The sequence below is a fragment of the Palaemon carinicauda genome, chromosome 21, assembly GCF_036898095.1.
Source record: "Palaemon carinicauda isolate YSFRI2023 chromosome 21, ASM3689809v2, whole genome shotgun sequence".
Classification (NCBI taxonomy): Eukaryota; Metazoa; Arthropoda; class Malacostraca; order Decapoda; family Palaemonidae; genus Palaemon; species Palaemon carinicauda.
Genome location: NC_090745.1, coordinates 31,368,882 through 31,395,771, shown reverse-complemented (window position 1 = coordinate 31,395,771; position 26,890 = coordinate 31,368,882). Strand labels below are relative to the sequence as shown.

General features: G+C 41.6%; 1 protein-coding gene across 2 annotated transcripts in view; it reads right to left on the bottom strand.

Moving 5' to 3' along the window:
* Nucleotides 1-8,026, bottom strand: part of LOC137615256 (uncharacterized) — a 137,619-nt gene extending 129,593 nt beyond the window's left edge. The window contains exon 1 of one of the 2 annotated variants that reach the window (XM_068344977.1): nt 7,986-8,026. In XM_068344977.1, coding sequence (XP_068201078.1) covers nt 7,986-8,011 — 26 coding nt within the window. In that variant the 5' untranslated portion in view covers nt 8,012-8,026. Of the gene's footprint in view, nt 1-7,703; nt 7,964-7,985 lie in introns of those variants that run through there. The other variant, XM_068344978.1, reaches the window with a different exon arrangement.
* Between the last annotated feature and the right edge of the window lie 18,864 nt (nt 8,027-26,890).

Sequence of the window (26,890 nt, the reverse complement as noted above, 5' to 3'; positions counted from 1 at the left end):
GAATGCTGCTTTCCCCAAGAGAGGGGAGGATGAAGAAAAGAATAAGAGTCAGTCAAACCTTTTCATTCACGCAGACTAGAACCGGAACAGTGCCCTCAACCTTCTGCTACTTGTCTAATAAGGAGCTTTAGGTATCAACCACAGGGCCAATAAAAAACATATCAAGCCTCCTGAGGGTCACGTCTTGCAGGGAGTGGGCTGTGAACGTGTTCTGACGTTTCCACACCCCAGCCTGTAGAACCTGTGTCATAGAGAAGTTTCTTGTGAATGCCAGAGACGTAGCTACGCACGACATCAAGGGTTCTGGGGAAAAGTGAAGGAGGGTTTGGATTCAGAGCATGGTCTATGACCATGCAAATCCTGGCAGAAATGGTATTCTTAGTGACCATCCTCTTGTTTCTCCCTGTGCTGAGGAAAAGTGTAGACACACGGGGACAGTCTGCAGCTGTTCTCTTGAGGTATAGCCTCAAACTCCTCACTGGGCAGAGTAAGTTACAGAGCGGGGACTTAGAATCCGGAAGGAGTCGAATCGGGGACCTGCTACTCCCGGATACTGAGTCTTGGCTACAAACTCAGGGATGAAGCTGAATGTTACCTCTTCCCATCCCCCTAATTACCTGTTGTTTTGTTTACACTCCCTTCCATAACAATTTTTCATGTCAGTTCTCCTTACGCTACCGCTGTGGGTAGGTGTCTTGTTCGTTCTATTATTATTATTATTATTATCATTATTATTATATATTTTTCTATTATTATTATTATAATTATTATTGAATTAATTTGTTTCTCTATATTCGCTCCAAGCCCTTTCACTGTTATTCTGTGTTTCTGTTTTTACTCTGTTTTTATTCTTGATTTATTAAAAAGCTTTTTAATTTTGGTGTTGGTAAACGTTGTGTGTATCTTTTTACTTATACACAATTGATTTGTAATCGTTTCAGCCTGGAAAATGTATCAAGGTGATACGAAACGTCGGCGCAAATAAATGGATGAAAAAACAGAACGCGTCTCCCTACTCCAAAATGTTTATGCTTGAGTAATTGCTCCTGTCTCCATACTTATATATATATATATATATATATATATATGTGTGTGTGTGTATATATATATATATTTATATGTATACACATATACATACCTACATATATACATAAATACATGCATACATATATATATATATATATATATATATATATATATATATATATATATATATATATATATATATATATATATATATATATATATATATATATATATATATTACTGTATATATATATATATGGGTTATGGAAAAAATCCGCGAAGTGGTGAATCCGCGATGGTCGAACCGCGAAGTAGCGAGGGTTCACTGTACCTAGATTTTTGGGGTATTCCACCATTTTACCTTTTTGTGAAGTGAACGCTGGAGTGTGGTTGGCATTCAGACACTAGGCAGTTTGGGTGCTACCTCTGTCCACAGTCTGCAACCACTACACCGTTGAGTCTAAGGGCTAGACTTAGAGCTGAGCGATAGCCTTTAACCACCGAGACTTAAAGGCATATTTCCTCACGCAAATACACAAGGAACTCCTCTATTGCTGGAATAGTGGCACTGAGAGGAGAGATACCCCTTCCACGACACCAAACACGGAAGACCTTTGCCTGGTAGGCTGCTGCTGATGATTTCCGCAGGTATCCAGAAATCCTGCTCGCAACTTGTTGCGAAAATCCTCTCTGAGTGAGGGGATGCTGGATAGTCTCCAGGCGTAAAGTCGCAGCAAAGCTACAGCTTTATGGAAGATGATGGCATGTGGTTGTTTGAGTAGATCGAGTTGTGGAGGGAGTTCTCTTGGAGACTCCGTCAGGAGTTGCAGAAGGTCTGGAAACCATTCCGCATGATACCATAACGGAGCTATGAGAGTCATTGAGAGGTTGACCAGTGTTCTGGCCTTGTTGAGTACCCTCCTCATCAGACAGAACGGGGAAAAGGCATAAACATCAATGTTATCCCACTGTTGTTGGAATCCATCTTGCAGAGAGCCTTGGGGTCTGGAATTAGAAGCAGTACAATGGGAGCCTGAAGTTCAGGGCTGTTGCGAAGAGATCCACAGTCGGAGAACCCCACAAAGTCAGGATTTTGTTGGCTACTAAATGATCCAAAGACCACTCGGTACTCACTATCTGAGATGCTCTGCTAAGGTTGTCGGTGAGCACATTCCTTTTGCCTGGAATGAAGCGTGCCGATAGTGGTATTGAGTGGATTTCGGCCCATCTCAGTATCTCTACTTCTAGATGGGATAGGGGCTGCAAAAAGGTACCTCCTTGCTTGCTAATGTAAAGCCACTACTGTGGTGTTGTCGCTCATCACCACCGCTGAGTGGCCCGCCAGGAACTGATGGAACTGTTGAAGGGCCAAAAAGATGGCTTTCACCTATAAGAGATTTATGTGGAGGTACTCTTCTGACTCTGACCAGAGGCCTGAGGTTGTGTAGTTCGGCACATGGGCCCCACCCTTTTTTTGAAGTCTGAGAACAGCATTAAATCTGGGTAGAAGACAAGAAGATCCACTCCCTTTCGTAGGTTCTCGTCTAACACCCACCATTCGAGGTTTGTCTATTCCGCTGATCCCATGAGGATCAAGATGTCCAAGGAGTCGAATGCCTAATTCCACCGGGTCTTAAGTTGCCACTGCAGAGATCGAATCCTGAGGCGACCATTGGGAACTAGACAGGCCAGAGATAAAATATATCCGAGAAGACATACCCAGGTCTGGGCTGGAAGTTCTTCCCGTCTGAGAAAGGGTCTTGCCACCTATCTCAGCCTCATCATCCAGTCGTCTGATGGGAAGGCTTTGTGGAGATTGGTGTCTACTATCACGTCTAGGTATATCAGTCTCTGTGTAAGAAGCAGGGCGAACTTCTCAAGGTTTACCATGATCCCCAGATCTTGGCAAAGCCTCAGAAGTTTGACTTGGTGTTGAAGAAGGGTTGCCACCGAGTCCGCTAGGATTAGCCAGTTGTCCAGATAATGGAGGAGACGGATGCCAATCCCGTGTGCCCAAGATGATACTAGGGTAAACACTCTGGGGAAGACTTGAGGTGTTGTAGAAAGACCAAAGCACAGCACCTTGAACTGGTATTTCCTGTTGTCTAGGCTGAATCCTAAGTATTTCCATGCAGACGGATGGATTGGGATCTGGAAGTACGCGTCCCTTAGATCCAGTGTGCACATGAAGTCCCGTGGTCTTACCGCTTGTCTGATTGTGTCTGCTGTCTCCATGCTGAACGGAGTTTGCTTGACAAACTTGTTCAGAGCTGAGAGGTTGATGATGGGTCTCCAACCTCCAGTCGCCTTTTTCACAAGTAAGAGTCATCTGAAGAAGCCTACGGACTCGTCGAGGACCTCTTGGAGAGCGCCTTTTTTCAACAGGGTCTGGACTTCTGCCCGGAGGGCTAGCCCCTTTGCTGATCCCATCGCAAAGGAGTCTATTGACGCTGGATTCCTGATCAGGAGATGGAGAGATGTTGTGAACAGGATGTGATACCCTGAATGAATCACAGAGATTGTCCAGGGCTCGGCCCCGAGTTGCTTCCACCCTCTAGGAAATTTTCCTCTCCTGGAGGACTTAGTACCTTTCCCATCTCTGGTCGGAAAGGGCTTTTTAGACACCGCTGTCTTCTTGTTCGTCATGATCTTCGCTGGACAGGACTGCTGAGGAGCTAGGAGTTTATAGGGCTTGGATGTCAAAGCCCTATGGAGGAGGGAGTCCTGGTGGGACTTCCTCCATCTCTCAACAGCATGTTCCACGTCCTTTTGCTTAAACAGAGAGGATCCCTCTAAAAAGGAGTTCCTTAGCCTAGACATTTGGGACCTGCTGATGAAATCTCTCAGACACCGCATCTCAACATTTCAGAAGGGTGTTCGCCCATAAGTTCGAGACTTGATGGGTGAGAAACTCGATGGTGCGAGTGCCTGAGAGAAGGAAAGTTTTCATCGCTTTCCTGGTGCATTCCTAGGAGAAATCCTTGGTTCGAACCACGATTCCCAGGATCCCCAACCACAGATCAAGCCATGAAGTAGCTTGCATTTCATACTTCCTGACCTTCTCCTGGTTGAGGATCTCTGATGCCGAGAACGAGACCTGATGGCTGGAGAGCCTCTCTAGAGAGATTCCCTTGGTGAGCTCTTCTAGAGAGTGAGAGAGAGGAAGAGCTAGATGAGGATAGTCCAAGATCTCAAAATATCTACTCTGTTGAATGCGAGGAGGTTGGAGAAGCTTGGCGGTAGAGCCAGAACGTTGGGAAGAGGAGAGCTCAGAGAGCTGTTGGGCGATCTTAGCTTGGGCACCCTTTAGCCCTTGAGACCAGGCCAAGGCTGCACTGGTCTTAAGAGGGCTTTTGAGTGCCAAAGACACGGTCTAAGACTGTGCCTTTGCCCTCTCGTGGGGTTATCTCCGGGTCCTTCTTCCAGGGTTGTGGACATCCCTAGAGTGAATAGTGATTCCTGTAGGCCTGGAGGGCCTTGAAGAGGACTTTGGGAGAGTCTTTGAGTCCTTTGATTCCTTCCGAATCAGGTTGGACTCAAGCATCGAAGGCCGGATGGGATTGTGTTAGTGGGAGAGGTAACAGGATAACCCCCCCCTACCACTGTTAACTAGCAGAATGGGTAGTTAACCCTCGCTAAAATTTTAGTGGCTCGTCCTTTCCGCTTTGCTAAAAGTAATAACCCCTAATAAATAGCGTAGGTTTGTATTCCACTTACGGAACAAAACCTATACATAAAATCCACAGTACTATAACAGGACATTATTGATCAAATGAGTTATCCCCAAAATACTGACCCATGGGGATAGCGTACGCAGCACATCCATCTACCAGTTGCCAGACCATAGGAGCAGTGAGATTATTTCATATGCGAGCGAAGCGAGCCATGGACGAGCAAAAACCATAAAAAGGATGTGAAGTGAATCATAGAGAATTGTGATAGTTTAACCCAAAAAGTGTCGCGCGTCGATTTTATTGATGCATCATAAGCTGTCAAAGGGCAACGTCGATATTATCGATGCTTCATTTTCAAATTTCATGGGATTCTCTAACGTACCTCCTGGGATTAGCTCAGTAACGTAGATACACTCTTTAACTAATCAGCTTGCAACTGGAGGAAAGAGTTGCCAGATATTACTTTGTTTTACATACAATAAAAAGAAAAGGTAACACCAATTCAGGGGGTGGGCGGAGCTATCGACGTATGTTTATGTGTTAGCAGTAAGATTTTTTTTCAATTCCAAGGCATTTTATCATTATTTTCTGCTTTTATTCATTAGAATGGCCTTTCTTGAAGATAATAATTATTCTTTATCATATACTAGCGACTTTGACATTGATATTGGAAACGATTGTGACATATCAAAGGATGCAAGTGACGATTGTCCAAATGCAATCTGTACAATTTATGGGTAGGAGCAAGTCTGCCCGAAAATGGATCTGAAAAGGATGTATTAAACAAAATTGAAGTTTTAAATATGTAGTATACAAATATGAATAGTTTTAAAATATTTTCTTACATAAGGTTATACTGTATCTTTTTTCTTGTTTCATAAGGTAGGTAATAATAATAGGTAATACAGTAATAGCATTGGCCGAAGTGTGTGTATGCAAATACACACTTACTAATACGCATATAACACACCCATTCAACACAATTATTTCTTGAACATTTGTTATGAATTTTCATATGATCATTCACTAAATTTGCTGACATTCTGACATGAAGAAAATTAAAATGCATCAATGACTATTTTATCAAGCCATCAAAAACGAAAATGTTCTTTACATGTGTTTATTATTTTTTATCTTTAACAGTTTTCTTACAAAAAATATTCTTAACACTTCTATGAGATTTCCTTACTGATTATTAATCTCCATTCCAAGGACTTTCCTTTGATACATAAAGATGGGTAATTTAGTTTGTAATATATGAGAAGATATTAGTTTTATGATAAAATCGCGAAACTCATGATGCAACCATCGTCCTTTGGCGGCATTCCCCTAGCACTTCGTGGGTTAACTTTCATCCACTTATATGAACCATATATTTTTGTAACTGGTTATCTTGTGATTATATGGTAATTTCTAGCCAAATACATGAACCATATACTTTTCTTACTCGTTATCTTGTGTTCTATGCATTTATGACCTTGATTATTAGGGAAAACCATCCATTCATGAGTTTTTGGACCCCATATATAAAGACAATTATGGGGGACACCAGTGGGAGACCAGGGATATTTGGGAGGGGAAAAGTCATAAACAAGTGATTTACAACAATAATAATGGTCAGAAATACAAAATATGGACTAAATAACCAGTTGGAAAGATATATGGTTCATGTAAATGGCTGAAAACAGACCAAACATGATTATTTAACACTTTAGAGACTTGTAAAAGGGTACAGAACCTTACAAACCCACCTACCTAACCTAGTAGTTCCCAGGTCACAACCCCTAGCTGGGGGGTAATGCCCCGGAACCCCCTTCCCAGGTCACAACCCCTAGGCAGGGGCAAGACACTGTAACCCCTTCCCAGGTCATGACTACTAGCCTAACCACCTTTCCCAGGTCACAAACTAAAAGTAAATCACAAATAAATCCTTACTTTATGATAAAGTAAATCACAAATAATTCCTTACCTTATGATTGACACGAACATTTTTTTTTTTTTTTTTTTTTTTTTTTTTTGTCTTGGTAATCTTTACAGAAGCTTTGCAGTAGAGTATGTGTTGGTCTTCCTAAAGATCAAATCAGAATCGGACCTTCGAGGCATTATATCTCGGTTACTTTTTAATTTCACATGAGTAACGATACCTATACACTGAACGGAGAGCATTTCCATCATAATCAATTACCGACATGAATGAAATCGCGCTATATTTTGAAATAGATTGATGTGCTTTCCTTAAGTTCCCTCTTGGAGACGTCTTAGAGACGGTGGTTAAGTTGAAACTGAAGACGAAGGTAGGAAAAAATGGCAGTTGTAAAACAACACTCGGGAACTTATGAAGAAGTACTTGTAAGCTGTTAATTGGTTTAAAAACCCACCTGACAAATATGTCATTGTAAATGCACAGAAACCAAGCATGCTCAATAAGTCACCTTCAGTCTTTCAGATGTACACAATGAACTTAGAGTGAAGAACATACTTCACATTTTAATCAACCGATATGTAAGATATGTCCCAGCCCCTATTAGACATATAGAGAAAAAAAATACCACACTAGCCAGTACTCGTCCATTTCTTATAGCGCATTTCAGATTCCCTAGTAATTAAAATATATATTTACTGTTTATTTTGCATTTCTGACCATTGTCATTGCTGCAAATCACCCGTTTTTGACATTACCCCACTCATAAAAAACTGGTTTCCCACTGGGGTCCCCCATAATTGTCTTTACATAAGGGGCTCCAAAACCTTATAAACAGGTGTTAGCCCAATTATCATGGTCAGAAATGCATAAAACACAAGATAGCGAGTAGGAAAAATATATGGTTCTGTATTTGGATAGAAATTAAAGTATCATATATTCACCCATGTTTCTATCACTTTCTTTTAGGTCTGTCATATTTAACCTTTTACAGTAAAGCTGTCTACAGTAAGCCTAGGCTGGCCTGAGCCAGTACCGTAGTCTAGCCTAAGATATTAGAGTTGAACATACTGTATTCTTACCTTAAAAATAAACATTCCACTATACATAGAGCGTTGAAAAATACAAAGGTACCGTAATTATTAGACCAGAATATATCTTGAAACTGATCCTTCACACGTCAACTACAACGAGTGTGTTTGAATACTTTACTTCGATTGTGTCAATATACGGCTAAACCACAGTACAGCAGGGTCAAATGTAAAAATATTCCTGTAAATGCATAGCATAAGCTTTATCGTAAAATTTAATTTTGATCTGTACTTTACGATTACAACACAGTATCCACAAATTCTGAAACATACACATCAGCAATTGTTTCCCAGTACATCGTTCGAACACAAGAAAATTTGTAAACAAACAGGATAAATATTAGACTGAGTATGCTTCTTTAGGCGCACGTCACTTTAGCCCTTTTTTATTGTTACTTTCATCTAAACAGTGATTCTAGGGATTGTAGAAATACATAAAAATTAATCAAAATTAGATTCTGATATGAATTTTAGCATAAATGGGGTGAAAATTGGATGAAGCCATTTAAAAGAAGTCCATACTTGTATTTAGGAAAATTTTCTTCCTGCAAATGTTTTTGCTTGGATTTTTAAGTAATTACTTCAGTTCCAATGAATAAAAACAAACGTAAGTGCTTTTGTAGTTAACAAATTTTTATAGCACTTGCATAAGCACAAGCAATTGCTAAAACGTTATCAGCCACCAGCCACCCGTTGAGATACTGCCGCTAGAGAGTTATCGGGTCTTTTGACTGGCCAGACAGCACTACATTGGATCTTTCTCTCTGGTTACAGCTAACTTTACCCTTGCCTATACATACACCGAATAGTCTGGTTTTATTTTTTTTACATATTCTCCTGTGTCCTCGTACACCTGACTACACTGAGATTACCAAACAATTCTTCTTCACCCAGGGAGTTAACTACTGCACTGTAATTGTTCAGTGGCTACTTTTCTCATGGTAAGGGTAAAAGAGACTCTCTAGCTATGGTAAGCAGCTCTTCTAAGAGGACACTCCAAAATCAATGGTCTTGGTAAGTGCCATAGCCGCTGTACCATGGTCTTCCACTGTCTTGGGTTAGAGTTCTCTTGCTTGAGGGTACAGTGGTACACTCGGGCACACTATTCTATCCAATTATTCTTCCACTTGTTTTGTTAAAGTTTTTGTAGTTTATAGAGGAAATATTTATTTTAATTTTACTATTCTTATAATATTCTATTTTTCCTTGTTTCCTTTCCTCACTGGACTATTTTCCCTGTTGGAGCCCCTGGGCTTATAGCATCCTGCTTTTCCAACTAGGGTTGTAGCTTAGCTAGTAATAATAATAATAATAATAATGATAATAATAATAATAATAATAATTACCTCATTTCCTATGAATGAAACAGCAATTGCTTGTGCTTCACAGCAATGTCTTGGAAAATTTTAAGGCAGCTCACTAGTTACTTGAAACTCGTGTGAACCGGACCTGATGGCAGCGTTTCTCAAGAAAATAAACGGAAAATCCCATATATGGATAGCCTAAGATTTGCCCAATCTCTGTATAAATTGTGAAAATATGCTCGAGAGAAATGACATTAAAAATATCAGTATCTATATGCAGTTAGAGAAATTGATTGAACTCATATACGGATTCCAAAATATCCAAATCATGGTGAATAAATAAATACCTGTACGAAATTACTTATAAGCAGTAATGTCCAATCCACTTTCAGTTCTTAAAGTGTTCACTAGCATCGATGTTCAGTGAACAGGAAGTTTACTTTATGTGAGTAGGATTTTGAAGAACTCCGACATTCATAACATAACGAGGAACCTCAATTATAATAGTGATAACTTTCTTTTGCCTGAGGCCGATGGGTATCGATTAGAAACTTGTTAATGACCCAAATGAGAAGTTGAAATATTTTGGAAGAGGTGCTACAGTAAATCATTTGCAGAAACAAAAGCGTGATTATTGAAAGGTGTCCTGGGCAGCTAGATTTTAATTTTTGCAATATGAAGTATAGATAAATACTGCAAAAATTCCAAGAATAATACTTGCCTATATTATTTTCCCCAACATAGCTTAAGCTCTGGGGGATGAAGATTTCCGTTTGAAGAGGGAATGAGTGATAACGTTGAGCAAGATTGTTGTGCACACAGTAAGCAGCAGGTCATCCATTTACGATCAGTAATTACTGAAGAAATTCCTTCATTGTCAGAACTAGGACGTCCACTAACGGTCAGCGCGTTCATCAGTGTAGGATAGACTACCGTGGTGATTAGACAATCGAAATGGCTTCCTCTATTTTTGTGATAATGAGTTATTGTTGATGGGATTAGAGCTTGTTGCAGCGCATTCTACTTTGAAGAAACAAAGAAAGACTACATCAAAATGGTGTAAGGATTGGTTACAGGGAAGGGATTTAAAATCACACATATTTTTGATGGAAGAACTGAGATTTGAACCACAAGACTTGCTTAGTTATTTAAGAATGGACGAGGAAACCTATGATCAGTTGCTTCCCTGTGTTACTCCTTATCTTAAAAAGCAGGATACTAATATGAGGTAAGCAGTATCGCCTCACCAAAGATTGTCAGCAACTCTCAGGTTTTTAGCGACAGGACAATCCTATGAAGATTTAAAGTTCCATACAAGGATATCACTACAATTGCTTGGCAAAATTATTCCAGAGACATGCAGTGCCATTATTAACACGTTAATGGAGGATTGATTATATGAAGGTAAGCAAACAAACTTGTAACTTCTATTTCCATTTCATTATTACAATTAAGAAAAGAAATGTTTGAACAACAATGATAGGTTACCTGAGAGTAAGAAAATAAAGCTGTATTTTTTTGTATCCATTTATGATATGAATAAATGTAAAGAACACTGCAGTTGAAAAAAATATTGATAAACATTATCATGAACTTAAAGAAATAAACATTTAGCCTCTATATCCATTTCATTGTATGAATAAAATTAAGGAAAATGTAAATTAAAAAGAAACAGTAAATATTATCATGAACTTGGGGAAATAAACTTTTAATTTTTCTTATAAATATTGCAACATGACTATATTCAAAGACTAGTAAAGTTTGAAATATATCCTGCTAAGCTATGTGAAGTTTGATCTTCGGGATTACAAAGTGATTTGCATTGAAAACACTTGCAGAACTAAGGTGACCTAGGTCCCCAGCAAACATTACATCATTTACTAACTTTTCAGCATAGATCCTTTGCGTGCTGGGAATATTTCTCAGTTTACTAGCCAAACTCTTTCCAAAATGATCATGCTGGTCCTCTGCCGGTGTATTTTTAATTCGTTCGTCTATCACCGTGACTAGTTATTCCATCGCGGTTGTAGGAGTTTGCTTCTTCCTTTTCTTGATGGTAGATGTTGGTTGAGGTGTAGGGGTTGTGTCATTGCTTGTTGATGCATCACTTACCAATGATTCATCGATTTCCTCTCCACTAATGTCACAAGCCTGCCTAAAATCATATATAGCGCATTATTGTATCACATAATATTATATCATATTATATAACATTTATGGAAAATATTCTATTGTAGCCTTTTCTTTCCAGTTCCCTACAACACAGGATGAATGGCTCAAGGTCGCTGAAAATTTTGACACCAAATGGCAGTTTCCAATTTTTTTGGGAGCTGTTGACGGTAAACACATCAAGATTACAGCTAAATCCAAAGATTGAGCATATTTCAGGAATTATAAAGGTTTTGATAGCATGGTGTTAATGGCTATTGTTGATACAAATTACGAATTTGTAATGTGTGATTTTGGGATAAATGGCAGAATTTCTGACGGTGGAGTGCTGAAGGAAACTATCTTCTATAGTAAGCTTGTAAACAATAATCTGAATATTCCTTCTCCTCGTGTTTGCAATAATTCAGCATATGAATTACCTTTGGTTTTCATAGGAGATGAGGCATTTGCGCTTAGAAATGATTTCTTGAAACCTTTCAGCGCAAGAGAGTTGAATCACGAAAGAAAAACATTCAATCATAGACTATCTCGTGCTCGAAACGTCGTAGAAAATGCATTTGGCATTTTGACATCTAGGTTTAGGATTTTCCATAGCTCCTTAAATGTGGACTATACAAGTTGCGAAAAGATTGTGATGGCATGTTGTGTTCTGCACAATTTTTTTGCGTAGCACTAAGAAAGACGACTATACAGATTTAAATGTTGAACATGATGATGATGTAGTCTCTCTTGTAGGCTTAAATGCAGGTTACGATAGACATGCATCACAAGCTCGCCTGCATTCAAGGGAAATATTTAGAAACTTTTTTTTTTTTTGCAATGAAGGAGCATTATGTTTTCAAGAACATATGATTGCTTAGAGCTATTAAACACTGTAAAACAACTGCATTTTCTCATGTTTTCAGAAAGACCAAGAAGTCAGCTATGACTTACTATATGGGGCCAAATCACATCTATTAATAAAGTTTTTTTTTTTTATATTGCGAACCATCTGTATTTTTGAAAATGTAACTGTTTTTTGTTTAATAAATAAATAACAAATAATGTGTTGCTTACGCCATGTGCTTGTAAATTCGAGGTGGATGTTCTACTGTAATAGCTTCTTGATCCTTTAAAAACATTAAATCTTCATAGTAAGTCCAAGTTGGCGTATACACATCATCTGCCCCAGTTCCAGACCGCATAGGATTACTCCTGTAAATGTTAAATTTTTTCTTCACCAAGTCTGTGGTTGCATCAGAATACTTTTCTTTAAGTTTTTCTGCTAAATTTCCATACACTTCGTTTTTTTTTATATTTATTCAAATAATGTTTTAACTTAATTTGCCAAAGGCATGGCTGTTCTTTGTATAACTGAAAAAATTCGCCCCAAAATTCTCTATCTTCTGGCATCTTAACTACTTAAACCTCACTCAAATCTTTGCACCAACATTCCTCACACTCTGGCCATGCGGTTCACACTGATAACTTAACTGACTGGTAGCCATTCACGGTCAATGTTCCCTTCAGTGCACGTTAGCCCCGCCTCCAAAATCAAGCAGAGTTTGATTCTCATCATTGTAACTGACAGGCTTCAAACAACCCCATTCGCGATCATTTTTGACAAGTTTGAAGGAATTCCTTCAGTAATTACTGATCGTGAATGGCTTGCTATATGTTTCGCAGACGCAGACGCTTGGGAGAGATGAAAAGGGGAAAATAATCCACAGAAATGTTTTTAAGAATTATTTTTTTAGTTGAACTTTACTTAATACTTTATGATACATTTTTTTTACGTAAATAACATTTAATTTCCAAAAACTGTGAAGAATTTCTCTTCACTCTTCTTCTTCCTTTTTTATTTTTGGCTCTCTCTTAATATTACTGTAGCTACCCCTTAAACGTCCTCTCCTACATTAAGTTTTCTTTAGCAAAACATTGGGAGAAATATTTTAAACTAAATAAAACTGTTGACATTAGCGTGACGTCACAGCGTAGATACGCACAGCAAAAGCCTTAGCAGGTGTAAGCTGGTTCTTTCCTTTAGCTACTTGGGTTGAGATAAAATATTAAACTGGGTTTGAATATAATTTTGATACTGCTGACTTGGAAGCAGCTTTTATTTCTCGATACCAATTAAGTTTGTTAATTTTAAGATGTTCGCCCATCGCACCAGCCCATTGCTTATATCTTGTTTTAACTATTAATTTCTAGCAAGCCAGAATAGGCGGGATTATTGCCCTGTCCTAAAGTCCCGAGATGGTACCTCCACTGGGTTCCCTGCGCTCAACGTCCGTCACCTGTTTTCGAAGGTGAAGCCAGGTGAACCCGCACGACCCTACCCTCGGCCCATTCGCTCAGAAGCAGTTGTGCCTGGCTGACTGACCTGGTCAGTGAATCTGCACCTCTGGCTCACTCTCCCCCCCTCTAAAAACTACTCACACAAGGATCTGCAGCTGGCGATAGGGAAGGTACGAGCCTGGGAGACTCTATCTACCACAAGCGAGGATTCCAGGGCTGGACCAGTAAAGGGTGCAAAGTGCAAAACCACGGTCATCAGCCATTTGAGGACAAGGGCTAGCTTCTGTAAGGAGCGCAGATAAAATTACGTGGCCACTTAGTTTTTCCCCCATTTTTAGCTTAGACTGATTTTAACTTGATTATGTTTAACTGGCTATTACATATTTCGGGCTGTGTGCGGTGGGATTGTGTGTACCGTTTTGCATATCAATTTTGCTTTCGAGACTAGCAGTCTTAGGGTCACCGGACCATGTGTCCTACTCAATTTTGATTATTAACCATTGCAGAAGACCACGTGTCTAAGCAACAATTTTTTAGTATTTTGAAGTTCTTTTTATTACATCACATTTTGTTTTGATGCTTTTACTTTTTTGTTCAGATGTCCATTTCCTTCAATGTAAACTTGTATAATAAATCAAGATTAGGTTAATTAAACCTCATCGTATTTCTACTCCTCCATTTATTTGATTATGCCTATTGGGAATATTTAATCTCTGGACAGTATACCTGATATTTTGAAAGGAGTAAGCCCAAGTAAGTCTTAAGTTTGTTAGCGAGCGACTTAGTATTGAATCTTTCTGCTTCGAAGGTAAAGATCCATATCTTTAAACTTTGCTTTACACCACTGCTCCCATTTTTTGCCATTTTCTCAATTATTACTCAACGTAAGATTCCTGTCCAACATCTCACTGGGGTCCCTGGTACGGAACCGAAACAGAGCCTAAGAGTGTAGATGACCTTAGACCTGACAAAGCTAAAGTAGGCCATCAAATTACTTTCATTTCACATGTGGAGTTTCTAGGCCTCTGGGCAGAGTAAAATTTCCTTTTTTTTTGCATTTAAGAGTGGTGGTTAGTGAACTATGTCAGTGAAGTTATTAACAGGGTGTGTCAAAAATTGCCATTTATTCCCCTTGAATAAAATTTCTTAGTTTTTATGAGTAGGCTACTTGTTTTGGGGGTATTTCCCAGTTTCTATGAAAATACGTTGATATATGATTATTTTGCTCCACAGAAGTAGTTTTATGACATTAACTATAGCATATGGTATAAATTAGTACATTAATATTCAAAGTAATAAACGACTTTTTTTTTCGCAAATTTTATCCATCTATATAAAATTAGATGACGTATCATTACAGTGTTGTCAAACTTCTTCCTGTGGAGACTATATATATTATTTTCTAGTTGTAAGGGCACATGCCAGTAAGTTAAGCTTGCCTTCTGGACGAAACCCCCTTTTTTGTGTATGTTGGGTTATGATTAGAGCACTTGATGTTTGTTATGTAACCCTGTAATTTTGTAGATGGGACAACTGTATTATGCTATATACTCCTCCCGAGTTTTCTTCCATGGGGGAAAGGTGAAGCTCAGTCTCATTGAGCAGTTGACTCCACGAAGGCAAGTAATAGAAGAAGTTCTTGTAGAATCCAGCCCCATCACCTCGTGAATTTTCGTAGCCATTGCAGTAACTTCTTCATAAGAATATTCTGGAATCCTGTTTTGCTATTTAAGTTAATTTCTATCGAAGTAACGTAAGGTTTTGTTAAATTTTGTAGTAATGTGTTAGTTTTCTTGCTTCTTAACGTAACTTGTATGATTGTTGTGTTCTTTAAATGTTAATTATATGTGTTAAACTTTTAAATGTGTCTTTGTGAACCCGTGTGGCATCACCCAAAAAGAATTGGTGCAGGAAATATAGTTGATTGTTTCTTACCTGCACTTTTGTTGAACAAAAATACAATGTTTCTTGACTTTATGGTAAATTTGAGTAAGTTAGTAAACTGCTCAGCCCTGTAACTTGGTCTCATTCAAAGCTAGTGCAGGAGGGCTTAAGGTTGAATGAAGTCATACCGAATGTGGCTCTAAAAATTTGTTTTAGTTTCACCACATTCTTTGCTGGTCCTTCGAACCGGATGCCATAACGATTCACAAAGGAATTTTTTGGATGTTAAAGATAATTTGCGATAAAGTTCACGTTGGTGATGGTTGGCTTTAAAATTATTTTAGTATAGCTGGCACGTGTCCAAAGTTATTTGGTGAGCAGGGTAAGGTATTGAATTTTTTGGAGTGTTTTGCCAAGTAATCTGTTGTTTATGGAACATTATTGTTTGTATTTGGTGATTACTCTGGGAAGAAATTCCTGTTGAATTTCGTAGCCATTTTTGAACTTAGGTTTTTCATGACCAGATGTATTTTGTGAATTGATGAAGAGCACGTGGTCAAATTATCTATCATTCAGTGGTTGTTATATTTCAATCAGGTTTAGACAATTTGCCAGATATTTTTGATATTTGTGCAAGTTTGTTATTGATCCATTAACAAGATAATGGATTCCAAGATTAGGGTAGTTATTGAAGGGGAAATTATTTCCTTACAAGATTTGCTTGATGAGGCAGGTAGCTACATTGGTGGTACTGATACATCAAAATCGACTCTCATAATGTATGAATGTTGTCTTACTGAGGGTCTACGACGTTTTGAAGATAGTTGGTCACAGAGTGTGACGATTATTTCACAGGATAGTGAATATGAGAAGTTATATAGAAATTATAGAGCAATAACTAGATGTGTAAGGAAAGCTATTGTTACCACAGGAAACTGTGAGCGAGATTGACATGGGAGATATAAATCAACGCCCCGCTTTGTCTCCTCCTTCGGCTCCCATTAACCTTCTCCCTCCCCCTAAACTCCCAACAATTAAGATACCTGAATTTAGCGGTGGGGAAGAACATTAGCTTGCATTTTGGGATATATTTAACAGTTTAGTTCACGATCGTAGGCATATTTCCAATGTGATTAAGTTTTCTACACTCACAGCTAGTTTAAGGGATAATGCTGTAAGGACACCGCTCCCTTCGTCGTCCAGAAAATCAACAAACTGTTTATTTATTTGAATTCTCCTTTCGCCACACCGTGGTTTCCCATGTATATGTATTCCGCTCTATCAGAACTACATTTTGACATATGTATCATTTCATTACATGTTTCTGTTAACTCATAATTCGTATATTTGTAAGTGTAAGAAAACACATGTATTTTGGCGGGCAATTCAATCTGATTTGGCGCCAGCGCCATCCTACCTTTCCGTCCGCACCTTGTAATATACTCCCATGCACATTTGAATAAAGTATCAGTTGATCTTGGTGACGCTTGTCTCACTGTCCTTACAACTGGTGACCCCGGAGTTGAAAGTAGCATCAGCGGTTTTGGCTTTGCCATTAACGGACTTATTACGGCCGTGCTACCTTCTCTATACTCCGTTACCTTAGGCGTGAGCCTGCCTTTGGTTCTCCCACACTTCGGTGCATGTAAGGCAGTAGGATGAGCTTAACCGACATATCAACTTCCCACCTCTTCGCCGACTCGTCGTCTGGCCACGATGCAGGAAGCAACACGCCCATCGCACCCAACGGCCTCGCCTCCACGCCCAAAGTCAAACTGCCGCCCTTTTCTCAACACAACACCGCTTCCTGGTTCCTGAGAGCAGACGTACTCTTCCGCGTCGCTAGACTCAGCGACTCCTGTGCCAAGGCTGACATCGTTCTCACCTCCATACCTGAAGAGCTATTCGACAAGATTTCCCCATGGCTCGACGCCCAGGCCGGCCAAGTTTCATACGACGACCTGGGAACGAAACTCATCGGTATCTACTCCCTCTCCGTCTCAGCAAGGGCACAGAAAGTCTTGGACCTCGCCGGCAAGCTCATGGGTGACACCTCTCCTGTTGAGGCGTGGGACGAGTTATCCGGCCTGCTTATGCTCCCCGAAACAGACAGCAACGGCCGACGACGTGAGATTAGCTTATCTCGCGATATCTTTCTTCGACGCCTACCACAGGACGTAAGGGCCCAATTGACAGACGCCGACACGCTCCCGATGAACGAACTCCTGTCGAAGGCTCAGAAGCTCCATGAGGCCTCCAAAGCATCTCGCCTCGGAGCATCATCGTCAACACCGCCTTCATTCTCCTCCTTCAGCAGCTGCTCTTCCATAGACTCCTCGGCAACGGCCCCTGAGGGCGACGAGATCAACGTTCTATCAAGAAAGAAACCACCGCAACCAACATGACCGAACCCTAGGACTAACCCAGCATGGTGCTTCTACCACCAACAGTTCGGCAGCGACGCCAAGAAATGTAGAGCACCATGCAGTTTCCATAGAAGATGACGCCAGAAGCATCCACCTGCCACCATCGCAGCCACAGTTAACCAAAACAAGAATGGTTTCTATATCCTCGATACCGCTTCCAATCGTAGACTCATGGTAGACATCGGCGCAATGCAGTCAACGTTCCCACCTTCCAAGTCCGACCTAGACCGTGGTCCCGACAAAAACGCTCCCTCACTCATCGCCGCCAACGGATATCCCATACGGTGCTATGGGATCAAGACCCTCAAGATATCTATCATGGGCAGTTCGTATTCTTGGCCCTTCGCTATCGCTGACGTTAATCGCCCCCTCCTCGGTGCGGATTTCCTCGCCCAACACGGACTCCTCGTCGATGTCGCTAACAAACGTCTCATCAACACGGGAACCTGCCAGTCCCGCGCCCTAGAACACGGCCCTGCAACAATGTCTGTATCCGCCGTAACGACGCACCCCTACGCCGACCTCCTACAAGAATTTCCCGAGGTTTTCAAGCCCGAGCTCCGGCACTCACCAGGTTCCCCGTCCAAGCATGGGATCTACCACCACATCACAACGACAGGACCTCCCACTCACGCCAAATTCCGCCGCCTCCCGCCCCAGAAACTGAAGGATGCCAAACGCGCCTTCGAGGACATGGAACGCATGGGTATCTGTAAGAAAGCATCGAGCCCCTGGGCATCACCCCTACACATGGTAAAAAAGCCGGACGGGTCCTGGAGACCTTGCGGCGACTACAGGCGCCTCAACCTCATCACAACGCCCGATCACTACCCGCTGCCCAACATGCAGGACCTAACGAACGCGTTGCACGGCGCGAAGTATTTTACCAAGATGGACCTCCTCAAGTCTTTTTTCCAGGTCCCCGTATTTCCGGAAGACATCCCGAAAACTGCCATTGTAACGCCGTTTGGATCCTACACCTTCGCATACTCAACCTTCGGTCTACGCAACGCCAGGGCGACCTTCCAACGACTAATGGATAGCATTCTGGGTGACCTACCTTTCTGCGTCTGCTACGTCGACGACATCCTGATATTCTCGAAAACCAAGGAGGAACACCGGAGGCACGTCCGCACCGTCCTCAAACGCCTACAGGAGAACGGCCTGGTCGTACGTTTCGACAAATGCACGTTCGGTGCGGAAGGAGTGGATTTCCTTGGTAACCGCGTATCCTCATGCGGGGTAAAACCCATGACAACCAAGGTCGACGCCATCAGAAAGTTCCCGATACCTACGACCATCCGCCAACTTCAGGAGTTCCTGGGGATGGTCAATTACTACAGGCGCTTCATCCCCAACATCGCACAAATCCTGTCACCCCTCGACAACATCCAGAAAGGAAAAGCAAAAAAACTCGAGTGGGGTTTGCCCCAGCAACAGGCATTCGCCCGGACGAAGGATGCCCTCGCGAATGCCACCACCCTGGCTCATTTCGACGACAACGCGCCCCTGCGACTAACGACCAACGCCAGCAACGTCACCTGTGGGGCTGTGCTGGAGCAACTCGTCGATGGTTCTCCTCGACTGCTGGCATTCTTCAGCAAGAAATTGAAACCCACCGAAACAAGATACAGCACCTTCGATAGGGAACTCCTCACCGTCTACCTCGCCGTCCGCCACTTCAGGCACATCTTGGAGGGCACTCCCTTCACAATCACGACGGACCATCAACCCCTCGTACACGCTTTCACGAAATCGACAGACGCATGGTCCTCCCGACAACAACGTCATCTCGCATCAATCGCCGAATTCGGGTGCACCATACGTTACGTCCCAGGAAAGAAAAACCCAGTCGCGGACGTCCTTTCAAGGATTGAAATTGACGCAATCCACCTGGGAATCGACTACGCCAATCTCGCAACCGAACAACGCACCGACCGAGAAGCACAGGATCACCTGACGGGGCCATCCGCGCTCAAGATAAGTGCGATTCCCCTCGGATCAGCAGGAGTAACTATTCTTTGCGACACCAGCACCGGCCGCCCACGTCCCTGGATACCAGCCTCCTGCAGAAGGAAAATATTCGATATCATCCATGGACTTTCACACTCCTCAGGACGCACCACCGCTCGCCTTTTGTCTGAAAAGTTCGTCTGGCCAGGGATAAAAAAGGACGCCCGGGAATGGGTGAAGTCATGCATCAACTGCCAGTCAAGCAAAGTCAGCCGTCACACCGAATCAGGGGTAGGCGATTTTCCCCAGCCAAAAAGACGTTTCGGTCACATACACATCGGCGTCGTGGGACCATTGCCCCCTTCTGGATCTGCTCGCTACCTGCTTACGATCATCGATCGCTCCACGAGGTGGTTGGAGGCATCGCCGATGACCGAAGCTACGACTCAAGCATGCGCCGAAGCCCTCCTGTCAAGCTGGGTGAGCAGGTTTGGCGTTCCTGACGACATCACGACAGACAGAGGCCCCGCTTTCCTCTCAGAAATATGGCTCGCTTTGGCGAACCTGATGGGGACGACGCTCCACAGCACCACGGCATACAACCCCGCGGCAAACGGCATGGTCGAAAGAACTCACCGCGCTCTCAAGGCGTCCCTGATGGCGAGCTGCACCGACGGGGACTTTAAATCACGACTTCCTTGGGTACTCCTCGGCCTTCGCACCACCCCTCGTGCAGACGGCGAACCTTCGCCCGCCGAAAAGGTTTACGGGGAGGCGCTCGCAGTTCCTGGTGAATTCTTTCCCTCATCAACCGACGACACGCAGCTGGATCACCTAAGGGACATCGCCAGAAAGTTCAGGCCATGTCTCAAAACTTACCAGGACAGAACCAAGCACTTCAAGCCAAAAAACCTGGATGACTGCGGGTACGTTTTCGTCCGTGTCGACGCTCATCGACAACCACTAACTAGACCTTATCGAGGCCCCTACCGGGTAATTAAGAAGACAACGAAAGCCTTCCTTCTCGACGTCCATGGCCAAGAGGACTGGGTCTCAATAGACCGCGTGAAATCAGCGTTTCTCGAAGGAAGCGACACCGCCTCTGCCGGACCTGGCAGATCCAGAGTTCCACCTCAAAACAAGGCGCCCAACGAAAGAAAAATCATCAAACGACGACAAGAGGAAGAGATCCTTACGCCGACCACCGGCGCGCCCCTCCGTTCAAAAACAAGAGGAACCCTCCGACGCCCGAAAAGATACGGAGATTGATCATCAGCCCTCTACGCTGCCCGATGTCTTGGGGGGGGGGGAGTACTTGTAAGGACACCGCTCCCTTCGTCGTCCAGAAAATCAACAAACTGTTTATTTATTTGAATTCTCCTTTCGTCACACCGTGGTTTCCCATGTATATGTATTCCGCTCTATCAGAACTACATTTTGACATATGTATCATTTCATTACATGTTTCTGTTAACTCATAATTCGTATATTTGTAAGTGTAAGAAAACACATATATTTTGGCGGGTAATTCAATCTGATTTGGTGCCAGCGCCATCCTACCTTTCCGTCCGCACCTTGTAATATACTCCCATGCACATTTGAATAAAGTATCAGTTGATCTTGGTGACGCTTGTCTCACTGTCCTTACAATGCCTTTAAAGCCATAGAAGGTTTGCTTGTCACTAATGCCAATTATTCAGTAGCTATTCAGACCCTTAAGGAGAAGCATGATAATAAGGAAAAATTGAAACGTAGACTTATGTCCAAATTAACACATTTAGTCCCTCCCAGTCATAGAATAGAGGATTTGAACACGTTCAAATTGGATATGAGAAGATTATTTAACAAATGAACACATTGAATTTAGATGTAGAGGCCATGGACCCCGTTTTCTCTAGTATAATATGCGAGAAATTATCACCTGAAACATATAAGGCTATAGCTAATAAACATAATAGTATGTCTCTTGATTTAAAGCAAATTTCCTCAGGTTTGAAATATTTTTGTGAATTAATGGAATTTTGTTACGAAGGTGGGAATTCTAATAAGAGAAAGCGGGATCAGGGTACCTATTCTAAAGTGATTCCCTCAAATGTGCAAAACGCCCAGAGAGCACGACCAAGTAACAATAAACCTAGTAATAGTAGTCCTTACAATAATTGTGTGTTTTGCTCATCGATCCATGCCTCTCGCGATTGTAAGACTTTCAAATCCATTGATAGTAGAAGGGACAGAGTTTAATATTCAAGATTGTGCTTTGCTTGCCTCAAAGTAGGTCATTTATTCTCTGAATGTAGAAATAAAGCGAAATGTAATATATGTGATGGGCCTCATTATCCGATGATTTGTAAGAAAACTGAAAACCCTGTTAATCCTGCTCCACCAAAGTTGAGTGTAAATAGCACCAATGTTAGTAAATCAAATGTTAATTCTGGGAAATCTCATGATGATTCTAAAGGTGCTGTTAGTAAAGGTGATTCCCCCGTAGTTATGACTGCTTCTTTGGGAATTGAACATTCTCAGACTAATAAGATTTCTGTTTCGACTGCTCTTCTTACTGCTAATGTAATTGTGTCAGGGAATGGACATCGTTCCTTTGAGAGAGCACTCTTTGATTCTGGTGCGCAAAGAACGTTTATTGGAACGAAATTAGCCCATAAGCTTAATCTTCCGTCCAAAGCATCAGTAGCCTTAAAGGTAAAACCATTTGGCAGTGATGTCATGGAAGTTAATTGTAATATAGTAAGAGTTGTGGTGAGACTAGGTAAGATTCGTACTGTCATTAATGCCATTGCATTCGATAGAGTTAATTCCAGAATTTATTCTCCAGGATTAAGTAAGTCAGCTGCGTTCTTGACGAGTAAAGGCATAAAATTAGCAGATAATGATTTAAATTCAGATGAAGTAAATGGTATAGAATTAGTCATTGGAGCTGATTACTATGGAAAATTCATTCAGAACAGTCAAATTTACTCTGGAATACAGATATTGAATAGTTCTGGTGGTGCACTAATTTTTGGACCTCTTCCTTGTTGGTCTTATGACTATGTAGAATCTAATGAGATTACTACATCAAATGTATGTTGTTCCAGAATAGAAGTAGAGGAAATTCCTATTAACTTGTGAAGTTAGAAGATTATGGGATTTAGAAAGTGTTGGTATTCGTCAATCTGAAATTAGTCCTGAAGAAAGAGAATCAGTTAAGTGTTTTAAGGATGAAGTAAAAAGGGATGACAATAAATATGAAGTGTCTTTACCATTTAAAGATGAAAGTAGACCGCCTGTTAACTATAGAATAGCCATTGGTCAATTAAATTCTTTGTTACATAGATTCGAATTTGACCCCTCCTTGTATGTTCATTATGATAAGATTATCAAAGATTACACTCAGTCTGGGTTTATAGAATTAATTCATTCAGGCTCCCCTATTATAGGACATTATTCACCCCACCATGCTGTAATGAAGGATTCAGAAACAACCTATTCGAATAGTTTTTAATGCTTCTTCAAAGGCTAAAAGAGAACTTTCCTTAAATTATTACTTATTAACTGGTCCCTCATTAACTACTAAACTTTTCGATGCCCTGTTGAGTTTCTGTATAAACCCAGTAGCTGTGATTTCAGATATCAGTAAAGCCTTTTTAAGGATAGGCATTTCACCTGACTGTCGTGATTATTGCAGATTTCTATGGATAACTGATCCCTCTGATATGAAGTCTACTGTAACTTACCGGTTTTGTGTAGTTTGTTTTAGAGCTACATGCTCCCCCTTTCTCTTGCAGCAAACCCTCTTGCATCATTTATTTTTACATGATAATCCCCTTGTGTTACATCTTTAGGTTACTGATAAACCACAACAAGTGTAGATTAACTTGTACATAATATTTATTGAAGTTATTACATTGGCGCGTGGCTATGGAGTGCGCAGAATCGGTTGCGTTCTTCTATTACATTAAGGCGGGTGCGTTCGCATATATAACATCTCCCCTTCTTATAAAAAGATAGTAGTTTACATACAGATGTACATTACATAAACTTACATACTACTGCATGGAGAAATAGATATTTGAACAGTTATTATGCAAATTTAAAATTTACCAAACATATCTATATATCTCCCTTTCTTTATAACAATCATTTAGAGCATTGGTAATACTTCAGCAAATTTTAATATCAGAAAAAAAAATGACATATTTAACAAAATTCTCAAAAGAAATATTTGATTAGGCAATTTTAGCACAATTAAACACTTTACTGTAAAAACCATCCAGGATTTTTCTAAAAAATTAAACATCAAAAGCTAGCTGTGACCTACATTCGATATCAGTCACTAACAATTTTTATCTGACTTACATCTGATAATCCTGATACCTGGAAGGCATCCTTGAGACACGACCAGAGCGTGACGTAACATGCGGAGAACTTGGTGGAAGACCCTGGGGACCTGGAGGAATGGGGCTTGGAGCAGGTCTAGGGGCCTGTCTAACCTGGACATTAGGATTTGGATTAGGAGCAGGTTGAGGTGTATCTTGAGGGATAGGGGGAGCAGCACTATTTGAACCAGGCTCAACGTCTCTCTGAGCTCTATGGAAAATGTTCTTCTCCTGCGTCCTTAAAATGTCACGTCTATTTTTTCTCCATATGTTTCCATTTTCAGTTTCCACATTGTGTGATCTTGGCTGAGAGGGCTGGTTTGGAGCTAGTTGTGCTGGTCTCCAATGTTTACCATCTCTGACACAAACCGTATCACCAGGTTTCAGTGATGGAAGTGCCTTTGCGTTCCTGTTATAGTTTTTCCGGTACTTCTGTTGTCTTTGTTGTATGTTACCTGTAACTTGTGTACTTGGTACTACTTTAGGCTTTAGCAGTACTGGTGCAGTTTGCAGTTTTGTCGCTTTTCTCCTGGACATCAGCTTCTGGGCTGGGGAAGTGTCTGGATTGGGTGTATTTTCAAACATCAGCAGACTGTAGTAGAACTTACTTTGATCTCCATTGACTTTCTCCATCATGTGGCGAACAGTCTGATTGGACTTTTCTACTTTCCCATTGGACTGATGGTAGAGAGAGGACTTGTTGTTTCGTGGATAATACTCCAGTCTCGGACGAAATCAGCGAACTTGTGACTCCGGAACTGAGGACTGTTGTCTGTTAAAAGCTTCTCTGGGATACCATGCACAGCGAAGATCTTTGATAATTTGTCAATAACTGCCTGGCTGTGGGTATTTCCCTGTAATTCTTCCACTCCTATGAATCACTGTAGTAGTCTGTCACTATGAGGAAGTCTCGATCGCAGCATTGGAGTAAATCAGCTGCTATCGTCTGCCATGGCCTTGTAGATATAGCATGTGTAATGATCGGCTCTTTCTGCTGTAGTCGGCGATTTTCTTGACAGTCGGCACACTTACTGATCATGTCTTCGATTTGACTGTTCATTCTTGGCCAGTAGACTATATCGCGTGCTATCTGCTTACACTTGACGATGCCAAGATGCGACTCGTGAATAATCTTCAAGATCAAATTCTGCATGGTTTTAGGAATTACCACTCAGTCGCCCTTGAACACGATCTCATCCATCACAGCTAACTCATCACGTGAGTCCCAATATGGACATACTTCTGGAGGCACATTTTTTCTGTTTTCTGGCCATCCTTGCTTTATCACCTTTATGAGCTCTTGTAGTGTTTTGTCATTCTTTGTCGTCTCCCACAACTCCTTCTGCCTCGGTTCGGTGAACGCTGTCAGGCCTCTAACTTCTATAGCAAATACATCTTGATAATTGACGCTGTTTAGGAGTCTTGTATCCGTTGCTGGCAAGAAGGCATGACTGAGGGCATCCGCTACTGGGACGTCTTTCCCTGACTTTCCGACGATGTCGAAGTCATAGTGTTGGTGTAGCGGTTTGTCCATAATTCTGACTAATGGAAGGTGATCAGTTTCTACTGTGACATCAGATCTTCCATAGACATAAGTGTGGAATTTCTTGAAGCCTAAGATGATGGCTAGCATCTCTTTTTCTATCTGGCTGTAGTTCTCCTCGGTCTCAGTGAGGGCCTTGGAAGTGTAGGCGACTGGCTTTCCTCCTTGTAAAATAACTGAACCGAGTCCGGCTTGTGACGCATCGCTGCTTAGCGTTATGGGCTCTGTTGAACTGTAGTATCGCAAAAATGGAGCACTCGTCATCATCTCCTTGAGAGTTTTGAAGGCGGCTCTATGCGCATCGTTGAAGTAGAATTTGAAGCCTTCATCATTGCTTTCTTTGATGAGGTTCCTAAACGGTTCCGTCACAGTTGACAGGTTTGGCAGGAACTTACATGTGTACGTTACCATGCCTAGTAGAGTCTGGACGTTGGCGATAGATGTCGGCTCCGGCATATCAGTCACTGCTTTAACCTTCGAGACATCAATTTTCACGCCGTCCTTCGTAAGCCTGTGTCCGATGTATGTGACTTCTTCGGCACACAGCTTGGTTTTCTGTCGGTTTAGTCTCAGATTTTTCTCTCTGCATCTCTTTAACACTTGTTCCAATCGCTGGTCATGGGTTTCTTTGGTTGCTGCATGCACCAGGATATCGTCCATTACTATCTCAGCTCCGTCAATATCTGAAAACATGTCGTTCATGGCACGCTGGTAGATTTCGAGCGCTGACGAGATTCCCATGGGCAGGCGTTTATACATGTACCTCCCAAATGGTGTGTTGAATGCAGTTAACCTTTGGCTGGCAAGATCTAGGCCTATCTGGAAGTAACCTTGGTTAGCGTCGAGCACTGTGAAGAACTTTGACCCGTCCGTCCTTGTCATGACGTCTTCTATCGTTGTGATCGGGTGGTACTCACGCTTTAGCGCTCTGTTGAGGTGCTGTGGATCAATAGTTACTCTGACTTCCACTTTTTCATTTACTTTGTCACTGTCTTTTTTCTTCTTAGGAACTACATGAAGCGCTGAACACCACGGCGTTGGCTCACCGACAGGAATTTTGACAATGATTCCCAACTTCTCAAGCTCATCGAGTTTAGTCTTTGTAGGTTCTCTTAGTGCTGCGGGTATGGGGCGGGCATTGAGGGCTACAGGCTGGGCATCAGGGGCAATCTGGAGACTGTAATCACCTGGGATTTTACCTGTACCATTAAAGACATCAGAATACTGCAGCAAAAGATTAGTAGTA